Genomic DNA, 22,551 nt, shown 5'->3' on the forward strand with positions numbered 1-22,551 from the left:
ATCATGTGGTTCTGTGCTTCGACTACATAGTTGAGCTCCAAGTGGAGAGAGTAGCAGGAATAGGCTGGGAAAAACCAAATTACGAAAGGGGGGAACTACTCAGGCATGAGGAACTTCCTTCAAGACATTCAGTGGGAGAGGGAACTGACAGGAAAACCAGTACAAGAAATGATGGACTATGTAGCAACAAAATGCAAGGAGGCAGAGGAGAGGTTTGTTCCCAAGGGAAACAGAAATAATGGGAAGAACAGAACGAGTCCTTGGTTCACCCAAAGGTGTAGGGAGGCAAAAACTAGGTGTATAGAGAATGGAAAAGGTACAGAAGACAGAGAACTCAGGAAAATAAAGAAATCAGTCCAAGAGCCAGAAACGTAATATGCACAGATAAGAAGGGATCAGAGACAATATGAAAATGACATAGCATCAAAAGTAAAGACTGACCCGGAAGCTGTTGTACAGCCACATCAGGAGGAAAACAACAGTCAAGGACCAGGTAATCAGACTGAGGAAGGGTGATGGGGAATTCACAAGAAACGACTCAGAGGTATGTCAGGAGCTCAACACAAGATTTAAAGAGGTATTTACAGTGGAAACCAGTAGGACTCCAAGAAATCAGAACAGGGGGGCACACCAGCAAGTGCTGGATGAGGTACATATAACCAAGGAGGAGGTGAAGAAGCTGCTATGTGAACTTGACACCTCAAAGGCGGTGGGACCTAGACAACATCTCTCCATGGGTCCTTAAAGAGGGAGCAGAGATATTGTGTGAGCCATTAACAAAGATCTTCAACACATCATTTGAAACTGGGCAACTCCCCTGAGGTATGGAAAATGGCAAATGTAGTCCCAATTTTTAAAAAAGGGAGACAGACATGAGGCACTAAACTACAGGCCTGTATCTCTAACGTATAGTATGCAAGGTCATGGAGAAGATCATCAGGAGGAGAGTGGTGGAGCACCTGGAAAGAAACAAGTGTATAATTGACAACCAGCACGGTTTCAGGGAAGGAAAATCCTGTGTCACAAACCTACTAGAGTTTTATGACAAGGTGACAGAAGTAAGACAAGAGAGAGAGGGGTGGATCGACTGCGTATTTTTGGACTGCAAGAAGGCTTTCGACACAGTTCCTCACAAGAGGTTACTGCAAAAGCTAGAGGACCAGGCACACATAACAGGAAAGGCACTGCAATGGATCAGAGAATATCTGACAGGGAGGAAACAACGAGTCATGGTACGCGACGAGGTGTCAGAGTGGGCGCCTGTGACAAGCGGGGTTCCACAGGGGTCAGTCCTAGGACCTGTGCTGTTCTTGGTATACGTGAACGACATAACGGAAGGGATAGACTCAGAAGTGTCCTTGTTTGCAGACGATGTGAAGTTAATGAGAAGAATCGAATCGGACGAGGATCAGGCAGGACTACAAAGAGATCTGGACAGGCTACAAGCCTGGTCCAGCAACTGGCTCCTTGAATTTAACCCTGCCAAATGCAAAGTCATGAAGATTGGGGAAGGGCAAAGAAGACCGCAGACACAATATAGTTTAGATGGCCAAAGACTGCAAACCTCACTAAAGGAAAAAGATCTGGGGGTGAGTATAACACCGAGCATATCTCCTGAGGCGCACATCAATCAGATAACTGCTGCAGCATACGGGCGCCTGGCAAACCTACGGATAGCGTTCCGATACCTCAGTAAGGATTCGTTTAAGACTCTGTACACCATCTACGTCAGGCCCATACTGGAGTATGCAGCACCAGTTTGGAATCCACACCTAGTCAAGCACGTCAAGAAATTAGAGAAAGTGCAAAGGTTTGCAACAAGACTAGTCCCAGAGCTACGGGGATTGTCCTATGAAGAAAGGTTGAGGGAAATCGGCCTGACGACACTGGAGGCCAGGAGGGTCAGGGGAGACATGATAACGACATATAAAATACTGCGCGGAATAGACGAGGTGGACAAAGACGGGATGTTCCAGAGATGGGACACAGACACAAGAGGTCACAATTGGAAGTTGAAGACTCAGATGAATCAAAGGGATGTTAGGAAGTATTTCTTCAGTCATAGAGTAGTCAGGCCATGGAATAGCCTAGAAAGTGATGTGGTGGAGGCAGGAACCATACATAGTTTTAAGGCGAGGTATGATAGAGCTCATGGGGCAGGGAGAGAGAGGACCTAGTAGCAATCAGCGAAGAGGCGGGGCCAGGAGCTGTGACTCGACCCCTGCAACCACAAATAGGTGAGCAAATAGGTGAGTACACACACACACACACACACACGGGGTAATGCTTTACTTACTGCTAGCAAAGTCAGGGTATTTCTCCAGAATGGTCTAATATACCACTGTGGATAAAATACTTTGCTATTTCTTGAAACATTTCTGAGTGAGGAGTCTCTAAATTCATTAATTTTACTGCACTCCAGTACATAGTGACACAGGGTGTGACAACAGTTCATCTGGCAAAGTTTACATTTCGTTTGGTCTACATCTGGTGGTGGTGATTTAACCTGCCAAAGATATTCGTATAAACCTTGGTAATAAATACCGACAAGTTGGTTTAGAAAGACACGTAAGCAAACACTAACATATTTATTAGAAAACGTTTCGGTCCTGGGACCTTGATCACTTCTGTGATCAAGGTCCCAGGACCGAAACGTTTTCTAATAAATATGTTATAGTGTTTGCTTACGTGTCTTTCTAAACCAAAGATATTTGTAACCCAGCTGAAGCCGGGCAGCAGTGACATCCAAGAGTCTGCTTATCTTGTTGAATGCACCATAGACATGTGGCGCCTCCTGCATGATGGAATGATGATAGATGAACTGACTTGTGTCAATCTCCCTAAGTCTTAAGTCAAAGTTCAGTTGAGGTTCTTTTCATATAATTGTTCTCAAACTGCTAACAACCCAAGATTGTAATCTACTCCCTCTTTGAAAGCATACAGCTTAGCCAATTCATCAGTTCTATCATGCATCTGAAGACCAATGTGAGATGGAATCTATAGCATGTGCACTCTGACTCCACTGTCCACAATCTTCTTATACCTATATCTGGCTTCTGACACAAGCATGCCACAGTTTGTACTTAATGAGTTGAGAGCATTTACGGATGACAGAAAATCAGTTACAATTAAAGTGTCAATCTTGGATACATGGATGCATCCGAGTGTAAGGAGTATGGCAAACAGTTCTGTTTGAAGGGTAGAAGCCCAGTTATTAATGCGTGCTCCAGTGACTTTATGAGGGCATTCACTGTATGACAGCAGCACTACCAGCTGCACCAGTGGACTGGTGAACAGAACCATCAACGTAAATAATTTCCGACAGTGTTCTGTGTGACTAAGTTATCAATACAGCTTAAGGCATCCTGTCTGGCTTCAAGACGAAGCTTTGGTTGTAATTTAAGAAGAGTTCTGGGGGAAAATGGAGGCATGGTAGTTTGGAATGGAGTAATATCCCATGGAGCAGGGAAGTGCCTCTGTTGCCTAACGACATAGATCATGTAGCTGGTTCATGCTGAGGTCGGTTCACCAGTGCTGAGTAAAGTTTGGAGGGCTTCTGTGCAGGGGTTTGAATGGGCTACCTAAGCATATTGACCCCAATGAGGATATTTCTTTCAGTAACACGATCTCTAATGCTTGGAATATTAGGTTCTTTCCGCATATTTAAAATTTTGGCAGTACGAGGGCATCCTAGGATGATCCTCATTGCTTCATTTTGCAGTTTTTCCAGCCCTCCAAGCTTCCAGTCAGACACGAGTGCAAGTAGTGGTGTAGCATAGTCAATTAATGATCTAATATAAGCAAGATACATCATTTTCACAATTTTAACATTAGCTCCATACCTGGGATGAAAACCTGCCACAACTCTAAGTGCTCTCAGCCTTTCTTTGTATTGGAGACAAAGTCTCATTACAAAAGGTCCAAGTAGTGGGACCTCAAAGCCTAGATACCTGTATCTGCTTACATATTCTAGAAGAGACCCATCATGCAACTGGATCTGACGAACTGTGCCTTTCTGTCGAAGAGGACTCCTGTTGAGTATCGCCGTTTTTATCAGTAAAGATTATCAACCCCAGGTCCTGACACGAGGCTAGTACATGATTAACCCTTAAATGGTCCAAACGTATATATACGTTCACTCGCACAGTGCCCCTAATTTTTTGAGAATTTTTTTTATAGGAAAAAAAGAGCATTTGATACCCAGGTGTCCCCAAATTTTTTTCATATGGAACACACTGAGTGCACACACCAATTCTCTCATGTCTAGGCAACTCAGGCATATTGTGCCAATGTTGAATGAATGACAAAGGAAATGTATATATACGTTTGGGGCACTATGCAAGAGAACGTATATATACGTTTGGACCGTTTAAGGGTCAAGAATGTTTTGGGTGTTGGAGAATCCGGTGGTGTGAATCATTATATCAGGAAAACTAAACATATAATGATGGGGCTGGCAAGGCATAGCATTAAGTAAAGCATTAATTAGAATATTGAATAGATTATTATAATCAAAAAGAAGCACTAAACCACAAGGGCTATACAGCAATATTGAATAGAGTGGGACTGAGCACACCCCCGTGGGGTTCCTAATTCAACATTTTTAGTTACACTATGTTCCTGGAACACAGACAACTTTCTATTGGACAGGTAGCCATCCTCCAACATCCACTCTGGAAAGTTCACTAATGATCCTTCCATGCATGAAACCATGCCACCGGGGAGACAAAAATGGCTTAATTCTGTGCATGAGACGATTACGAATCATCCTTTCTAATGTTTTACACGAGCAGCTAGTAAGTGATATTGGGCGAAATGAGTTTTGTTGACTGGGCTTCGGAATGGGAAACGAGGTTGTTGGTCCATGATTTAGGGAGCTCCCCAGTGACATAGCTCATGTTATATAATTTAAGTAAAGGATTACCTGGTACTCGACACAGCAATCTATGTATGTTGCAAGTAATACCATCCTCCCCAAGTGACGTGAAGCTGTTAGTTCTGCATCAAGTTCAAAATTAGTGAAAGGAAAGTTACAGTTATCTTCCTTGCTGAGCATAAAACAAATCAGTCTCTCCCTTGCATCATATTTGTCCATTAATTTCGCCTGTGTGACACTGGGAAGACTGCCATAGCTAGATGTAGCAGTCCAAGCAATGATTAACTCATTCCCACTATATAAGGGATGAAGGTTCGCGATCTGACCAGGTCTGTTACCCTTAATTCTATTAATGTCCCTCCATGCCCGGCTAAGTGGGGTGTGAGCATTGAGACCATAAACAAATTGTTTCCAGTCTGTTTGGCGCAGCTGTGTCATACTCTCCCTGGCAGCAGCAGTTTGAAAGAGGCTCAGCATTTCAGGGGTACGACATACAAGGCGGATCTTACTCCGCACTTTCCTCCCTGGCGTCCGTGTGTGGCTGTTCTTGTTCACTGGTGTCCTGTCGTTGCTCACACTGAGCTGCAGTATGATCATACGCACCACACAAATGACAGGTATGCTGTTGCCCTGTGTATGACACCATCACCTGGCTCTTGAAGTCGTCCAAGATGACGTAGGATGGGATCGGTTGACGTAGTGTCATCTTCAGAGTGAAGGTTCCCTCAGGAATCCCTGCATACAGCCTCTCAGACCACCTTCCCACCGTATGTATTGTGCCGTATTTCTCGAAAGCTGCACGGAGATCTGATTCATCGGCCTCAAAAGGCACATTACGGATTTTCACCCATGTATAATATCGTGACACATCATTGAGCTTCACAGACACTGAATGGTTAACCGTTAAGGTAACATCCTGGTACCTCTCCACCACTGCCTCATAAACACTGGCCTGACAGAACTTCACAAAAATCCTGGACGCTCCATGCACCGCCACACCACATAAGTCCTCACTGGCAATACCATAGGTGTCACGAATAATTGCCGGCAATATCAACGTTGTAGATGGCCTAGACACAGCTCCACGGGTCAATTCGATACACACAGTGTTGACTCTGCGTTTAATAGCCAGCGCCATATTGTGCACACAAGCTGCCACTAGTGCAGTATAGATGGCAGCTGCAGCGCACTTCCTCTCTGCTCAGTGATTCACACACGAAAATGAGAATGGTTTTGTCTTGGCATGATATATAGTTTCTGTTAAAGTTGTTAAACTAACTGCCTTATTTTTTTGTGATTTAATAATGAGTGAGACTTCTATAGGATCTACATATAGAGTATTTGGGTAATTTCTAGTGAGGCAATCTTTCGTCTGAGTATTTGAGTTTGGGATTTTGCTAGCTAGTTTTGATCCTATAGTAGAGAAAAAGACATTAAATTTGTTGGCAGTGTCTGCAGTCTGGATGTTAGGTTAATCTGGTTTCGTTTAGGTAATATCTCTGTTTCTGGACAATTTTCTAGATCCCAAAATTTCAGAGACGATTTTCTAGGTTTTTCATGTCCTCTTCCCCTCAAGGAAGGTTCCTTGATGCTGATGAGGAGCTCTTGATCTAGGGAATTGGATCTGTGCTCCAGTTTCCTGAATTAAACCTGAATACCTTCCACATCCCCCCACAGGCGCTGTATAATCCTACGGGTTTAGCGCTTCCCCTTGATTATAATAATTCACATCCCTTTTTCCAGGTCTTTTTCATATTCCCTTTTATTTCATTAAATCTGCTTGCATAAATCAGTTGTTTAGACTTCCGTATTAGATTAGTAAGTATTGACGTGTATCGTTTTGTCTATGCTTTTGTTATTAGATCCAATCTAAACTGTTTTTCATAATCCATGGGCTGTTTAGTCTCTGTTGTGATGTGCTTTATTTTAATTGGATAATGGCTGTTATATATTTTTTTTAAGAATTTGACATTGATGAATACTGTGGCTGTCTGTTAGCTCTCTCTGCCAGTTAATGTCACGTAATCCTGAAATGAAGTTATTTACTGATGACTCGTCATGTAGTCGGAAAGATATCTCACTCGTGCCTTGAGGCAATTTACATAAATTGGTTATGAGAAAGGTGGGGTAATGAGAGAGAGAGGACAGTCAATTCCCATATAAACCTTTCACTGAAAATCTTCATTGACAGCTACGACAGAAGTCAGACACAATAAAACCTCTGACATCCCCAGAGTCTGACTCAACCTGCGTAAAAACTGGTAAAAAACTGGTCTTAAAATCTGGAACTGTCTGCCTCAAGTCTCCAGAGGTTCTTTATCTGCCAGTCGATTCAGAGTTGTTGTTAAAAACCATCTCATCTCCTTAATATAATCTAGGCAGCAATATGCTGTCAAACAAAACCTGTTTTCCTCCAACTCTGTCCCTGTTCTTACAGTCTTTCTTAAACTCCCATACGTAATTGGTAACTTATGTTGTCTTATTATATTTGTATTGTAATCTAAGTAACCTGGTGTATCTTTATCCCTATTAAATTGCCCCATAAAATTGAAGATCATTGAACCGCTTTAAATAACAGGTACCTGCTTTGTAATTATTGGGTTAACACAGGTAATTTACACGTGTTACTATGTCTGATAATATGTATAATTGTATTTATGTGTACATGTTCCTAAATAAATTTACTTATTCACTTACCATTTATCATTAGATACCTTTCTTACTGTTCTTATGATATTAGTTAACTGTCTTACATAATAGGCTATATCTAGTTCTTCAGTAGCATGTAAGCATTTTGTTAATTGCCCGAAATGCATTTCATTACTGGTGACTTTATTTTGTGCCTACTATTGTATTAATACAATTATCTACATTATATGCATGCCTCAAATAAATGAACTTTATCATGATCATTATCAAAGGGGAAGCCGAGGCCAGAGTCAACATGAAGGTTCTAACAGCAGGTAGTCAAGTAAACATTACTTGTGTAGTTGTGTTTGAGTGTTGTGTTGTGGTGGTGGTTGTTAAGTAACACTTATTAACCCTCGTATTGTCATTAACAGTCAGGCATCTTTTAAGTTAACACAGTTTAATAACCTTAGAGGCCATCAGTGTGTCCTGGTGTTCATTAATGTTACACTCAGTCTTTGGTACCAGTGTCTGGTATAACTTTATTTACTACAAGTACATGTACAAGGTATACAGGCCTAGCAAACATCAGTGACATACTACTATATAGAAAGCCCCTGGTCATGCAGAGCATTTCGGGCAAATTAGGTCAGTTTTGTCCCAGGATGCGACCCACACCAGTCGACTAACACCCAGGTACCCATTTCACTGATGGGTGAACATAGACAACCGGTGTAAAGAAACGCCCAATGTTTCTACCCTCGCCGGGAATTGAACTCAGACCCTCGCCGTGTGAAGTGAGAGTTTTAGCCACCAGGCCACGGGGCACCAGTTGTCAAACATTGTCCAATGTCAATTCGTCCAGTGTTGCTGAACAAGTTTCCTGGGGTAATATCTTCAAAAGAGAGCTTGATTATGTAAAAAGTAAATTAATGTACGAAAACATATTGAATTCAATTGTAGTAATGCTGTGTGCTATACATGTTAAGATTTTGTTCGGATTTTTAACCCCGGAGGGTTAGCCACTTAGGATAACCCAAGGAAGGCAGTGGGTCTTATTTCCATTGGGGTCCTCAATCTTGTTCCCCAGGATGTGACCCACACCGGTTAACTAACACCCATGTACCTACTTGCTAGGTGAACAGGCCAACAGGTGTAAGGAAATGCGTCTAATGTTTCCACCCTTGCCAGGAATTGAGCCCAGACCCTCAGCGTGTGAAGCAAGAACTTTGCCAACCAGGCCATGGGGCCCCGTGTATTATTTTGTATTGTTACTAGGGATAGAAGAAAAGACTATGTATACATTTACCTATGTAACTATATATATAACACGAAAATACCAATGAAAATAAGTTACATGGTAATCCTATGTTAAGAAAGTAAGTTTTTATTAAGGTACAGGTACACATAAATACATACAGTTATCATACATAGCAGCATGTGTAGATTACCTAGGATAACCCAAAAAAGTAAGACAAAGGTCAATTTCTACATAATATATGTACAGGCCAATATAAGATCATTGTGAAAATTTAAACATGTATGAAACTTAAATAAAAAAAAAAACTTGCTTGTGTAACCATAAACATTTTTAATCTGTACGCTAGCTGCAAACTCAATCACTATAATGAGTGTGTGTAGTACAGGACACTTTTATTTAGGAAATTACAAATAGCTTTACAAGCAGCAGTATAATTTTTTACTGTTCTTCTTTGAGCACAAATGTTACCTTGCTCACACCCCAACAGCTCATTAAGTCCCTTCCAAAAATTTACCTATATTCACTGCTATCTGACACACTCACACATGCCTGCTTGATGTCCAAGCCCTACACATACAAAACCTCCTTTGTGGATGAATGGTTCAGAGAACTGACAACTTGATAAATTATACACACATGCAACACTTGAGTATCTTTATTGAGGAAACGTTTCGCCATGCAGTGGCTTCATCAGTCCATACATTCTTCTGTGTATGGAGTGATGAAGCTACTGTGTGGCGAAATGTTTCCTCAATAAAGATATCCAAGTGTTGCATATGTGTCTAATTTATCAAAACCTCCTTTACCATTTCTCTCCAGCCTTTCCTGCCACCTTCCTTCCACTACAGATTTATACATCCTCCAAGTTATATTTTGCACCATCCTCTCTAAATGTCTAAACCACCTCAACAACCCCTCCTCAGCTCTCTGGATCATACTTTTAGTAATCTAGAAGATAAATTCTGTATGTTGAAAAAATCTTAATTTGTTGTAAAATGTTTAACATCCTAATTAATTTTGTGGTCTATTGTTATCATAATTGCAGGTTTATGCATAGAAACATGTCTCGTATAGTACTCCATAAGCTTAGCTAACTGAGCATGGTGCACAATACCTTTATGGTTTTTGCACATCTCCAGCTTTCCTATAGCCACAAGGCATCATGATGAGAGAAGATAACAGTGTGGATGAGGGAGAGGTGGTGGTAGTTGTGCCAGACAGAACTGTACACATTGATGAGCTTTATCCTGGTGTTAATCATGGTGGAGGAGCAGAGTCGTTGACTCACAAGTTTGAGGTTTGTAATAAATTATATTTTCTTATATACAGTGGACCCCCGCTTAACGATCACCTCCCAGTGCGACCAGTTATGCAAGTGTATTTATGTAAGTGCATTTGTACGTGTACGTTTGGGGGTCTGAAATGGGCTAATCTACTTCACAATATTCCTTATGGGAACAAATTCGGTCAGTACTGGCACCTGAACATACTTCTGCAATGAAAAAATATCGTTAACTGGGGGTCCACTGTATTTTCTTATTTTCTTTTTATATAATTTTTTGTCACTGACCATTTCTTACCCAGACATGGCTGGACATTTTTGAACAAATTGAAGCATAAATATTTAAGTAATCAGCTTTTTATTAAAGCACAGTACTTTGGTATATTTTTACAGTAAATATTTTTATACTAATTCCTTGGAGGATATTCTTGAATGACATTTACAAATTTGACATTATTTTATGTGAAGAGTAAGTGTTATATTGATTGTAAGGTTCCCATTAAGGGGAGTTCTTTGATGGTCAAGGTTGTGTGAAACAAGACATTGAAGGTACCCTCCCATTCCTTAACTCAGACCTGATTGTCTCCCATTCCCCAGGCACTGTATGACCACTATGGGTTTTAGCACTTCCCCATGACTAATAATAATGACATTATTTCAGATAATAGCAGCATGTGTTATGGGACTAAGTACTCTCTCTGGAGGTGTACTGGAAGGGTACACTTCTCCAGCTATACCCACCCTCCTTCAAGAACCATCTTACTACAACCTAACTGATGTTTCTGTGAGCTCAGACATCAGCACCATTAACACCACTGTCAGTCCCAATTTCAGTAACGACACAAAATTCCTTACTAATAATGAAAGCCACCTTTTAAATCAGAATGATTCGGTTGATGGTTTATCTGTTCTAATGAGTGGAGAAACAGAGATGGAGCTACTTATAGATTTGTACCTCACCGAAGAGGTAAGCAAAGACAAGCAAAATCTACTGTAATTGTCAGTGATTAGGAAAGATTTTATGTAATTTGGCTGTTTTAAAATATGCTATTTTCTAATGTAATAATAATGTAAATGTCCTTCCTAATCACTGCTGTATTTCTTAATCACAAACTTATAACACAGCATTAACAGTTCTGCATTTCAGAAATGCCCTTGAATTACCCTTAGACCTTGTGTCATTCATCACTTACTGGACATGGTAGGATAACCCAAAGAAGGAAAATCACCATCACCATTTTGCGGATATTAGTCATTGTTTTGTTAGGACTTTTGTGATTAATAGATTAAAGAAATTAAATTTCATTGAGGCAGGCCTAAGCAAATAAAAGAAAACTCTGGTATAGATACATACTGGTAGATTTTTTTTTATCATGAATGGTTGTATATTTATATTTATTTCTTAACATTGACCTATTTAATTCACATTGGAAATGAAGATTATATACACAGAGAGGTGTGTATGAACATTATACAGACTATATATGTATATGCAGAGTTTAATACCTAAAATGGATTACACTCCACATATTCCTGACTGGCAGAGTACAGGTTATGTGCATCCTTAATAGCCATTATATAGTCATTTGGCTTTAAACCCAGTAAATCAATGACCCCCACTAGAAAATTAACTGGAATGGGAAAGAACGAAGGTGTACCAAAGAGTACAAAAGATAAGATGTGTAAGGATTTATATTTAAGAATTGTAACGGAATATATGTATGTACAGTTATATCTTGGATGCATTATTTTTCCTAAGAAATCAACTGAATTCCTTCCTTTCCCTTCTTTTAATCTTCAGGAAGCATCCTGGCTGGGATCACTACTGTTACTTGGGGCTTGTATTGGGGCTCTCGTTTCTTCGTGGGTAATCAGCCAGGGCAGGAGACGTGCTGTTTTAGCCTCTGCTTTTCCACGCCTGGTTGGTTGGATAATGATTGGTGCTGCTTCTGATGTGTATATGATGTATGGTGGCAGGTATGTAAAAATTCATATTAGGGTCAAAGTTTTAATGATTATTTTTTAATTTAGAGAGATTATAACAGGTAAAATAGTGCCAACATTAGCAATTATTTCAGTAGCTATGACCTAACTACAGTATATGTAAGTGCATGATGCATATGTATGCATGTATGCATTCATATGCCTTATCCAATACATGTGCTTAATTCTCTTTACCATTACTTTATATGTTGCACATATCTGTCACAGTAATTATCCACAAAGTATTTGTCACATGCTTGCATGCACATGCATTAACCAATAAATTTGTTAACTGCGTTATAATAAACTGAATAACTATACTTTTGTTTTTATATGTTGCAGGTTTCTGACTGGGGTGTCATTGGGCATTGTAACATCAGCGGCACCAGTTTACATTAGTGAAATTGCTCACTCGTCTGTCCGTGGTGCTCTCAGTTGTGTAGTCCAACTGGGGGTCAACATAGGCATCTTTACTGTAGCTCTGCTTGGTAATTTTTTATAACACTAGATTTTTTCTGTACAAGTAATTGCAAAATATATTGGAATAGCTTCAGAGCCTTTATTTACAGCAATTTAAGTATGGAATGAAGACTAATGCATTATGTAAGATATTTAATTAGGAGGCATTTTATCCACTGGGGGCTTTTTCAATCCATTGAATTGATAAAGCACCCACTGGGTAAAATGCCTCCTAATTGACTCTCAAAATCATAATAACACGATTGCAAACAAACCAAGAACAGGTTGGGTTTGAACCTTTGGCCTGGAGTTTTAACTCTCTTGCCATAGGTTCACTCCCCACCCATTCTGTGGTTTGCCTCCTAATTCAGCATCTTAAGTGTTACACATTGGTCATTTTCCACCAAGGTAAGGTGGCCCGAAAAAGAAAAACTTTCATCATTCACTCCATCACTGTCTTGCCAGAGGCATGCTTAGACTACAGCTATAAAACTGCAGCGTTAACACTCCTCCTAATTCAATGTCTTAAATGTTATATTCGTCTTTATTCCACAGTTTGAAGTATTGTCATACCTGTGCTTGTTCTGGTAATTTAAGTATTATAGTATTAATTGAAAAGGCAGCCACACATAAAGACTTTCTTAAGCATTATGTGTGGATTTACGTTAGAATTTCTTATTTTAATTATGATAAGTCAGTCTAAAAAAATCCTTTACATTCATGAAAAAAATTATCATTGATATAAGTTGTTTGCATTTAACTTCATGATAGCAAGGCACAAATCGTTACCGTCAAATTACCACCCAATAAGCCTGACCTCAATTGTGGGCAAGTTACTAGAGTCAGTTATGGCTGAGATTATAAGAAACTGTCTCAATAAGCATAGCTTGATTAATGATACTCGGCATGGATTCACGAGCGGCCGTTCTTGTCTAACTAATTTATTAACTTTCTTCAGTAAAGCTTTTGAGGCTGTTGATCACGATAAAGCGTTTGATATTATTTACTTAGATTTTAGTAAGGCTTTTGATAGAGTTCCGCACCAAAGACTGTTAAAGAAAGTGGCAGCTCATGGCATTGGGGGAAAAGTGCTCTCGTGGATCGAGTCATGGCTCACAGACAGGAAGCAGAGAGTGTCCATAAATGGGGTTAAATCCAAGTGGGGATCTGTAACAAGTGGCATTCCACAGGGATAAGTCTTGGGCCCATTGTTGTTTATAATATACATGTATATCAATGATCTTGATGAGGGAATTACTAGTGAAATGAGCAAATTCGCCGATGACACAAAGATAGGTAGGATAATTGATTCAAACGTAGATATCAGGGAACTTCAGGAGGATTTAGACAAACTCAATATATGGTCAGAAAAGTGGCAGATGCAGTTCAGCGTAGATAAATGCAAGGTTCTGAAGCTCGGGAGTGTCCATAACCCTAGCACTTATAAATTAAATAATGTAGAACTTAGCCATACAGATTGTGAAAAGGACTTGGGGGTTATATGATGAGCAGTAACCTTAAACCAAGACAGTAGTGCCTAAGAGTTCGTAATAGGGCAAATAGATTACAGTGGACCCCCGGTTAACGATATTTTCATTCCAGAAGTATGTTCAGGTGCCAGTACTGACTGAATTTGTTCCCATAAGGAATATTGTGAATTAGATTAGTTCATTTCAGACCCCCAAACATACACGTACAAACGCACTTACATAAATACACTTACACAATTGGTCGCATTGGGAGGTGATCGTTAAGCGGGGGTCCACTGTATTGGGATTTATATCAAGAAGTGTAAGCAACAGAAGTCCAGAGGTTATACTGCAGCTTTATACATCATTAGTAAGGCCTCACCTAGATTATGCAGCTCAGTTCTGGTCTCCATATTACAGAATGGACATAAATTCGTTAGAAAACATTCAGCATAGAATGACTAAATTAATTCATAGCATTAGAAATCTTCCTTATGAAGAAAGATTGAAGACTCTTAAATTACATTCACTTGTTAGACGAAGAATGAGGGGAGACATGATCGAAGTGTATAAGTGGAAGATAGGTATTAATAAAGGGGATATTAATAAGGTCTTGAGGATATCTCTCCAAGAGAGAACCTGCAGTAATGGATTTAAATTAGTCAAGTTTAGATTTAGAAAGGACATAGGAAAGTATTGGTTTGGAAATAGGGTAGTTGATGAGTGGAACAGTCTACCTAGTTGGGTTATTGAGGCTAGGACTTTAGGTAGCTTCAAATTTAGGTTGGATAAATATATGAGTGGGAGGGGTTGGATTTGAGTGGGACTTGCAAATGAGTGGATAGAGTTATCAGACCTTATTTCTTGGGGAGCATTGAACATTGGGTTGGGCAAATGTTTTGTTAGTGGGATGGATTGTAAAGGACCTGCCTAGTATGGGCCAACAGGCCTGCTGCAGTGTTCCTCCTTTCTTATGTTCTCATCAGTATGTTGTCATTCAAGACACTATAATGCCACATAGGTTAAGAAATTTCTCCTTTTAAAGCCAGTTTCACTATGTATATGTATACAGTTGACCCTTGAACAATATGGGTTTGAATTGCTTAGGTTCACTTATATACAGATTTTTTCAATAAATATATTGGGAAATTTTTTTAGATTTACGACAGTTTGAAAAGCTCGCAGACAAACTGCGTAGCCTAGAAATGTTGAAAAAATTTAGAAAAAGCTAGGTTTGTCATGATTGCATAAAAGATATGTAGACACTAATCTATTTTATCATTTACTACCATTAAATATACACAGATCTATTATAAAAAGTTAAAATTGATCAAAACTTGTGCACAAAAACACAGATCATACATGGCACCATTCACAGTCAAGAGAAATGTAAACAAATGTAAAGATGGAATATTAAATCATAACTACAAGCGAGGATGCATGAACATGATAGGAGTGAATGGAGATGAATGGTTTTTTGGGACCTGACGAGCTGTTGGAGTGTGAGCAGGGTAATATTTTGTGAAGGGATTCAGGGAAACCGGTTAGCCAGACTTGAGTCCTGTAGGTGGGAAGTACAATGACTGCATTTTAAAGGAGTGGCTGTTTGGAGTGACATCCAAACTGTCATATCTGAGTGCCTCTGCAAATACTGATTATGTATGAGTGATGGTGAAAGTGTTGAATGATGATGAAAGTTTTTTCTTTATTTTTGGGTCACACTTCCTCGGTGGGAAATGGCCGACGTGTTAAAAAAAAAAATGCGTAAAATTAACTGTAACAATGTTTCCAATAATGCCAATAATCCTGTATGCCACAAATTTTTTTTATTGATTTATTCATTAGTGTATAGTCTAGGCTACCTTGAAACAGTCATATCGATTACAATAGGCTGCCATAACTCTGTCATATTACTGCTGCTTTTTCACATTATATTTCCATTTTCAATGCCTAGTGTTAGCAATACATATAATATCTACAGTGTTTTGTATCATATAAAACAATACTGATGTTGGTACTGACAGACAGAAAATTCATCTTGTGAACAATATAAACTTATTGTATCGATAAATACAGTACAGTATGTTCTGTAAATGTATTTTCTCTTCCTTATGATTTTCTTAATAACATTTTCTTTTCTCTAGCTTACTTTATTGTAAGAATACAGTATATAATACATACAGCATACAAAATGTGTGTTAATGGACTGTTTATGTTATCGGTAAGGCCTCCAGTCAACAGTAGACTATTAGTAGTTAAGATTTTGGGGAGTCAAAAGTTATATGTGGATTTTCGACCACACAGAAGAGGAAGAGGGGGAGGGAGGGTCGGCACCCCTAACCCCCGCGTTGTTCAGCTGTTTATATACAATACTATATAATGTTTTAAATTAACTGAAAAATATGCAGGAGCAAATATTTAACAGGGCAGGGAATGTAGGTTTTACCTGGAGAGAGTTTCGGGGGTCAACGCCCCCGCGGCCCGGTCTGTGACCAGGCCTGTATGACCAGGTACTGTATGAGCTTTATTTCTAATGTTCCAGTTTATGAATGTGTTAGCTCTGAAGCGATTTTACCTGCAAAAACAAGATTACAATAAAGACTGGTTAATTTTGGAACTGTGGCTTGTTATTTGTAATACTGTACAATAATTTGTTTAATATAACTCAGTATTATAGCACTATTTACTATATTCTTTAAAAAATATTGCAATTTTGTTTACAGAGGCAAGACTTCCAGAGACTTTGACAGGAAGAATTTTGAGTTGCATTTTGAAAATATGTATAGTAAATTATCCATTATCTGGCAATGTATTATTCAACATATACGGTGGAACCTTGGTTTTCGTTTGCCCTGGTTATTGTCAAATTTGGTTTTCGACTACTTTTTTCGTCAAATTATTGTCCTAGTTTTCGTTTGTCACCTTGGTTTTTGTCGACCGTCCTGAACACGTCCGCCTGCCTGTGCCTGCCCGGACCCACACAAAGCGTCAGTCTGGCTTTGTTTCTCATGGAGTAAACATTACTCTGCGTGTTCATATGAAACATTTCGTAATACAGTGGAACCCCGAGTTTCGAACTTTCTTCGTTCCAGAAGGCTGTTTGAGTGCCGCTACTGAACGAATTTATTCCCATAAGGAATAATGTAAAGTAGATTAGTCCATTTCAGACCCCCAAAAATACACCTTCAAAAGCACTTACAATAATACACTTACATAATTGATCAAGTTGGGAGCAGTTCGAAACTCGGGGTTCCAATGTAATCCATTGTTTTTTGAGCTTGTTTATTGAGTGGGACTGCTAAATAAGCCACCATGGGGGCCAAAGAAAGTGTCCAAGAGAAAGATTTTGAAGGGTTTAAGGCTGACCCTGACAACCCTACGCCTGTTGTGGAATCTCTTGTGGCATTGGAGAAGCCCATGAGGTTGGATGTGAGTGGCCAGGATGTGGAAGAGTTGATGGACGACCACACGGAAGAGCTAACCACTGAAGAGTTGCAAGACCTTCAACTGGAACAGCAACAGATCGCAGCTGAGGAAATTGCTTCAGAGGAAGAGAAAGAGAGAGGGGACAATGTGCCGCCTTCAGTGATTAAGGACATTTGTGCAAAGTGGAGTGAAGTGAAAAGTTTTGTGGAGAATTATCACCCTAACAAAGCTGTTGCAAGCTGTGTCTACAACATGTTCAATGACAGTGCCTTGTCCCATTCTAGGCAAATCTTAGAGACACCAGAAACAGACCTCTCTGGACAAATTTTTTGTGTGACAGGGGTACAGTGACTCTCAAGCTGGTCCTAGTGCCAGTAAAAGACAAAGAAGGAAAGTAACCCCGGATAGGGACTCGATACCTGAAATCCTTATGGAATGGGATTCTCTTTCCAAACAATAAATTCTCCTCCCTCTCCCCTCCTTGCTGTCTTCCATATGCCAACAAGAATCTTCAATAAAGGTATGTAATAGTGAGTTAAATGTTAATTTATCCATTAAAATTAGTCATTTATATTTATTTCTCATAGTTTTCTGTAGGTAAAATTATATATGTTCTCTTTTGGGTGTCTGGATTTACATTATTTATTATGGGAAATATTGCTTTAGTTTTTGTCGAATTTGGTTTTCCTCTGACTCTGGAACCAATTAACCCTTTCAGGGTCGAGAGGCCCTTTCCTAAACTTGTTCTCAGGGTCGAAAATTTTTTTGAAAAAAAAAAATTATTTTTCTTATGAAATGTTAAGAGAATCTTTTCCTGAGCATAATGACACCAAAAGTATGAAATTTGATGGAAAACTTACGGAATTATGCTTGCGAAGTTAGTGGTCTCGATGTTTACGCATTGGCGATTTCGCTCAATTTGAGCCCTATTTTCGATCAATTCCAATGTACTAGTCAACAAAAATCATAACTATTTAGCTAGAACTCCATTTTTTCTATCGAATGAGTACAAGAACCCACCCATTTACCTATTTCAACTATCCAATAAAGTGGTCAGAAATTGGCAATTTTGCCAATTTCACACAAATTTCAAAAGATGCCAATTTCTGTATAGGGTCCAGATTAAACAAGACAGACATTCCTGGCACTAAAATAACATTTTCTCTGTTCATTAGTCACATCCTCACACCCCTCTTACATTTCTTTTGCTTTCCACTTTGAATTTTTATTCTCACAAAAAAGGATTTACTGTTATGCAGACTACTGCATTAATATAGAAATGGTATAAATAATATCAGCGCACTTGTGAAAGAATATTAGACTCACCAGTTGATGTGTATTGGACACATGGCATGATTTGTTTGCTTTTGAACTTTGGCAAAAATCAAACATTTCTGCAACTTTCAGCTCAATTTCAAGATACTTTTCATCGTGAAACCAATTAAAATCATCTCAATTTCTGTAATAGTCTTGCATTCTATAAAATGAGACCAGGAAAACTAGAATACAACCATAAATACCATAGGAAAATACACTGCAAAGTCGCTGTTTTAAGCCAAAAACACGGTCAGATTTTTTTTTTCTCATCATGCACTGTGTGCTGCAGGATTTTTTTAAACTGTGCACACTAATCACATAGACCCATTCTTTCACATGTAGGCCTACCAGCTTTCTCGAGCTAGTTTTGAAGGCGCTAGAATTTACGCGTACTAGTACGTCAATAACCCTGGCGCGTAAGACGTACTAGTATGTCGGAAACCCTGAAAGGGTTAAAAGTGAAAATGAAGGTTCCACTGTACCATTATCCAACAGTCTTTTTCAATCAGCCACTACATCTGTACATACAGTAGAAAATATTTTCAATCTATTTTTTTTTTCCTCAGTTACTTGTTTCACCAAACAATTTCATTCTTTGTGTCTGTTGATTTTATGTACAAATCATAAAATTAGAGAAGCATTCCAGTAGACCTGCTGTCCCTTACTAGAATTGTTCTTCTCAAACCCAACCCTTCTGACTCGTATATTTGTCCAACCTATTTTTAAATCTACTCAAACAAATTTTATTTTTAAAATGTATGGAATAGTTATAAAATTAGGTGGCATTTATTTCATACTTTTTTGAAGATCACTGGTTTTGCAGAGCAGTTTGGGCAGACAAAAAAAAATTAAAATAATTTTATATAGAAGTATGACATTAGATTACTATTTGAATGTTAACTTTAATATAATTAAGTTGTAAAATGAGATTATTAAATATAATGATAATTTTAAGTAAAAAAAAAATTTTCCATGGTAATAAAACAGCAAATTTAGTATGAAGAGAGAATATAATTGTATTGACACTTTAGTTGTATAGTAATTATTGGGACAGACTTAGAGTGATGACACTAACTGGATTAATATGAGTGCTGATTGTAATCCAGGTAAGGAGGTTGTATCATGGTGGAAAAGTGCAGCCCTAATCCTTGGAAATGATAACACTCGCACTTATATTTAGGTGATGTAGACTTTAATCATATCATGCATACCATGACCTTAGAGTCATGGTATGCAGAAATCAGAAACCAGGACAGAGGTACCTAAGCATACATAATAAGGCTAACAAACTACTTGGATTTATATCAAGAAGTATAAGTAACTGGGGTCCAATGGCTATCCTACAGCTGTATACATCAGTAGGTTCTTGCTTCGATCATTCAGCTCAGTTCTTTCTCGTCTGTATTTACAGAATGCATAAAAAGATTGGAAATCATGCATAAAAAAATTACAAAATTTACTATATAAGTAATTGTACAAGTGAAGTTAGTTTGAAAGCCCTGAACCTATGTTCTTTTGAAAGACAGAATGAGGGGAGATATGATTGAAGTATACAAGTGGAAGATGAATTTAAAGAAAGATTAAAAGTTTGTACGTACTAAGAATACATAACCAAGAAAGAATTCAAGACATTGGATTCAAGTTGGATTAATTCAGATTTACCTAGAATTGATATACAAACATACTGGTTTAGCAACAGAGTTGTAGATTAATGGAACAATCTGCCAAATAGTGTCATTGAAACTAACATTTTAGATAGCTTTAAAATTTGTTAGACATGAATATGGGTGAAAAAAGTTGGATATGAGAAGGACCTGCCTTGTATGGGCCAGAAGACCTGCAGTGCTCTTCAGTTCTTTCGCTCTTATGTTGAGCACGTATCGCCTGCTGGTGCAGTGTGTATGGTAGGGTAGAATCGGCTTGGCAATCACTCCTGAGATACTATAACTACCTGAGTTTTGGGTAATTGTATCTGAAACCATGATTAAGGTAATTTCATGACCAACTTGGCATCTTTACATCTCTTCAGATACCCTTGTGAATTCCTGTGTATTATTCAATCATTATTAAGAATGTGTCTGTTGCATGTGTATTAGTGTTCACCATGGCACTGGTTAGCTGTCTCACCAATATATTTCTTATCACATCCCCCTACATGGGATAAAATACACATATCTGCACTGGTATTGACAGTCATTGGAAGGACGTGGTTATACTAGAGGTCATTGTATCAACTTTAACCATAACCACAGAGACCTTTACACAAATACAGGTATTAAGGAATTTTCAGCTGGGCAAATCCCTGTGGCTCAGCAGACTCCACAACTTAAACTTTACAGTCATTCACATGCTCAGGCCACCTGCACCTTTCCTGCCACCCTCATTCTACCTATGTATTTCCATGTTTCCTGTGTACTCTTCATAGAGTGGAAAAGCCTTGGTTTCCAAGTAAAACATTGTTTTAATGAAGTATACATTCTACCTTTGTGTCTTTGTTAAGCATTTAAAGGACCAATTGAATAACTCACAAAGTTTGCAAATAGAGTACTGTATCAGAATTTGATGGTAAAGTCAGCCATCCAGATGGCAAGTCCAGAAGTCAAATGCTACCACTAGATACTTTCTGTATAATAAATTTTGTTTCAGATTTGAGTTGATTATGTGCTTCAGAGTGCTTCTATTTTCTTAATAGTTCTTGTTCTTGTTTATTTCCACTTATCTCCATGGAGAAGTGGAATAGAATTCTTCCTCCATAAGCCATGCATGTCGTAAAAGGCGTCTAACATGCCAGGAGCAAGGGGCTAGTAACCCCTTATCCTGTATACATTACTAAAGTTAAAAAGAGAAACTTTTGTTTTTCTTTTTGGGACATCCTGCCTCGGTGGGATACAGCTGGTTTGTTAAAAGAAGTTTAAAAAAAAGAAAAAAGATTTGAAAATTGGAAATTTGTAGAGCACATTAACAAAATTCTATGCGTGGTGAGATCCCTATCAGTATGCTGTATTTTCCCAGCTGAGGCTGACATATGTCATTACCTCATGTATAAAATGGAGTTTTTGAGACAGTTGATGACAGAAAAATATGGGTAGCCTTTGTTCCCACTCTGTGACTATAATACAAAATAGTGAAGTTATACACTGTAGTTGTATGCAAACTTGTTTAGAAAAAATTCTTTGTTCACCCCCACTCTGCATTTTTGTGATCATTCTGTGTTTGTGTTTTTCCATTGACTTTAGAAAGCTTGCACAGTAATGTACTATATAATTAAACAAGCAAAATAGACTCTCTACTCAACATGGTATCTGGTTTATATACATATTCATTTACATGTGGGGCTACTGAACAAAGAAGTAATGTGATATACTAGTTTTTCTGGCATCTACACTGTACATTGTAATTTTTTGAAGGATTTGTGTCGAGTTTTAGCCTCTCATTTCTTTCACAGCATCAGTGATATTGCTATTTCAACTAAAGCAATTAAATCTGCCAGTCATTTCTTTCACTTATTTTTCTTATCTTTCTTTCATCTAACTTACTGCTTAGAAGCTTGTTATTATGAGCTTCTTCTTGTCACACCTATTATAATTTAAATGCAGCAGTTGTTGGAACTTTATTTGATGGCCAAGAACAAGTTTAAAATTGTTTGCACTATTCTACTTCTCTGTTCAGTGTTGCATTGTACTTGTACCAAATGCTGTCCTGTACATCAAATCTAAAAAAATTTCCACTCCATTGCCCTTTCAGTCTTATATTTGCTCACAATTTTTGTTTACATGACACAAATTACACAAATAACCTGCACATAAGAGAATGAGGCTTATGACATTTCAGTCGGATGGCAAAGTCACAA

The 22,551-nt window shown here is 38.5% G+C and overlaps 2 protein-coding genes across 9 annotated transcripts in view; one reads left to right on the forward strand and one right to left on the reverse strand.

The window, feature by feature from the left end:
- LOC128697449 (uncharacterized) overlaps positions 1 to 6,080 on the reverse strand; it is a 28,726-nt gene extending 22,646 nt beyond the window's left edge. For all 4 annotated transcript variants that reach the window (XM_053789123.2, XM_070094128.1, XM_070094126.1 and 1 more), the window contains exon 1: positions 4,925 to 6,080. In XM_053789123.2, the coding sequence (XP_053645098.1) occupies positions 5,382 to 6,014 (633 nt within the window). In that variant the 5' untranslated portion in view covers positions 6,015 to 6,080 and the 3' untranslated portion in view covers positions 4,925 to 5,381. The remainder of the gene's footprint in view (positions 1 to 4,924) is intronic.
- A 1,612-nt stretch (positions 6,081 to 7,692) lies between these two features.
- LOC128697448 (facilitated trehalose transporter Tret1-2 homolog) overlaps positions 7,693 to 22,551 on the forward strand; it is a 50,923-nt gene continuing 36,064 nt past the window's right edge. Inside the window, exons 1-5 of one of the 5 annotated variants that reach the window (XM_053789119.2) lie at positions 7,693 to 7,839; positions 9,811 to 10,062; positions 10,709 to 11,014; positions 11,849 to 12,024; positions 12,373 to 12,518. In XM_053789119.2, the coding sequence (XP_053645094.2) occupies positions 9,928 to 10,062; positions 10,709 to 11,014; positions 11,849 to 12,024; positions 12,373 to 12,518 (763 nt within the window). In that variant the 5' untranslated portion in view covers positions 7,693 to 7,839; positions 9,811 to 9,927. The other 4 variants (XM_053789121.2, XM_053789118.2, XM_053789120.2 and 1 more) reach the window with 4 other exon arrangements.

Source organism: Cherax quadricarinatus, chromosome 44 (assembly GCF_038502225.1).
Source record: "Cherax quadricarinatus isolate ZL_2023a chromosome 44, ASM3850222v1, whole genome shotgun sequence".
Classification (NCBI taxonomy): domain Eukaryota; kingdom Metazoa; phylum Arthropoda; class Malacostraca; order Decapoda; family Parastacidae; genus Cherax; species Cherax quadricarinatus.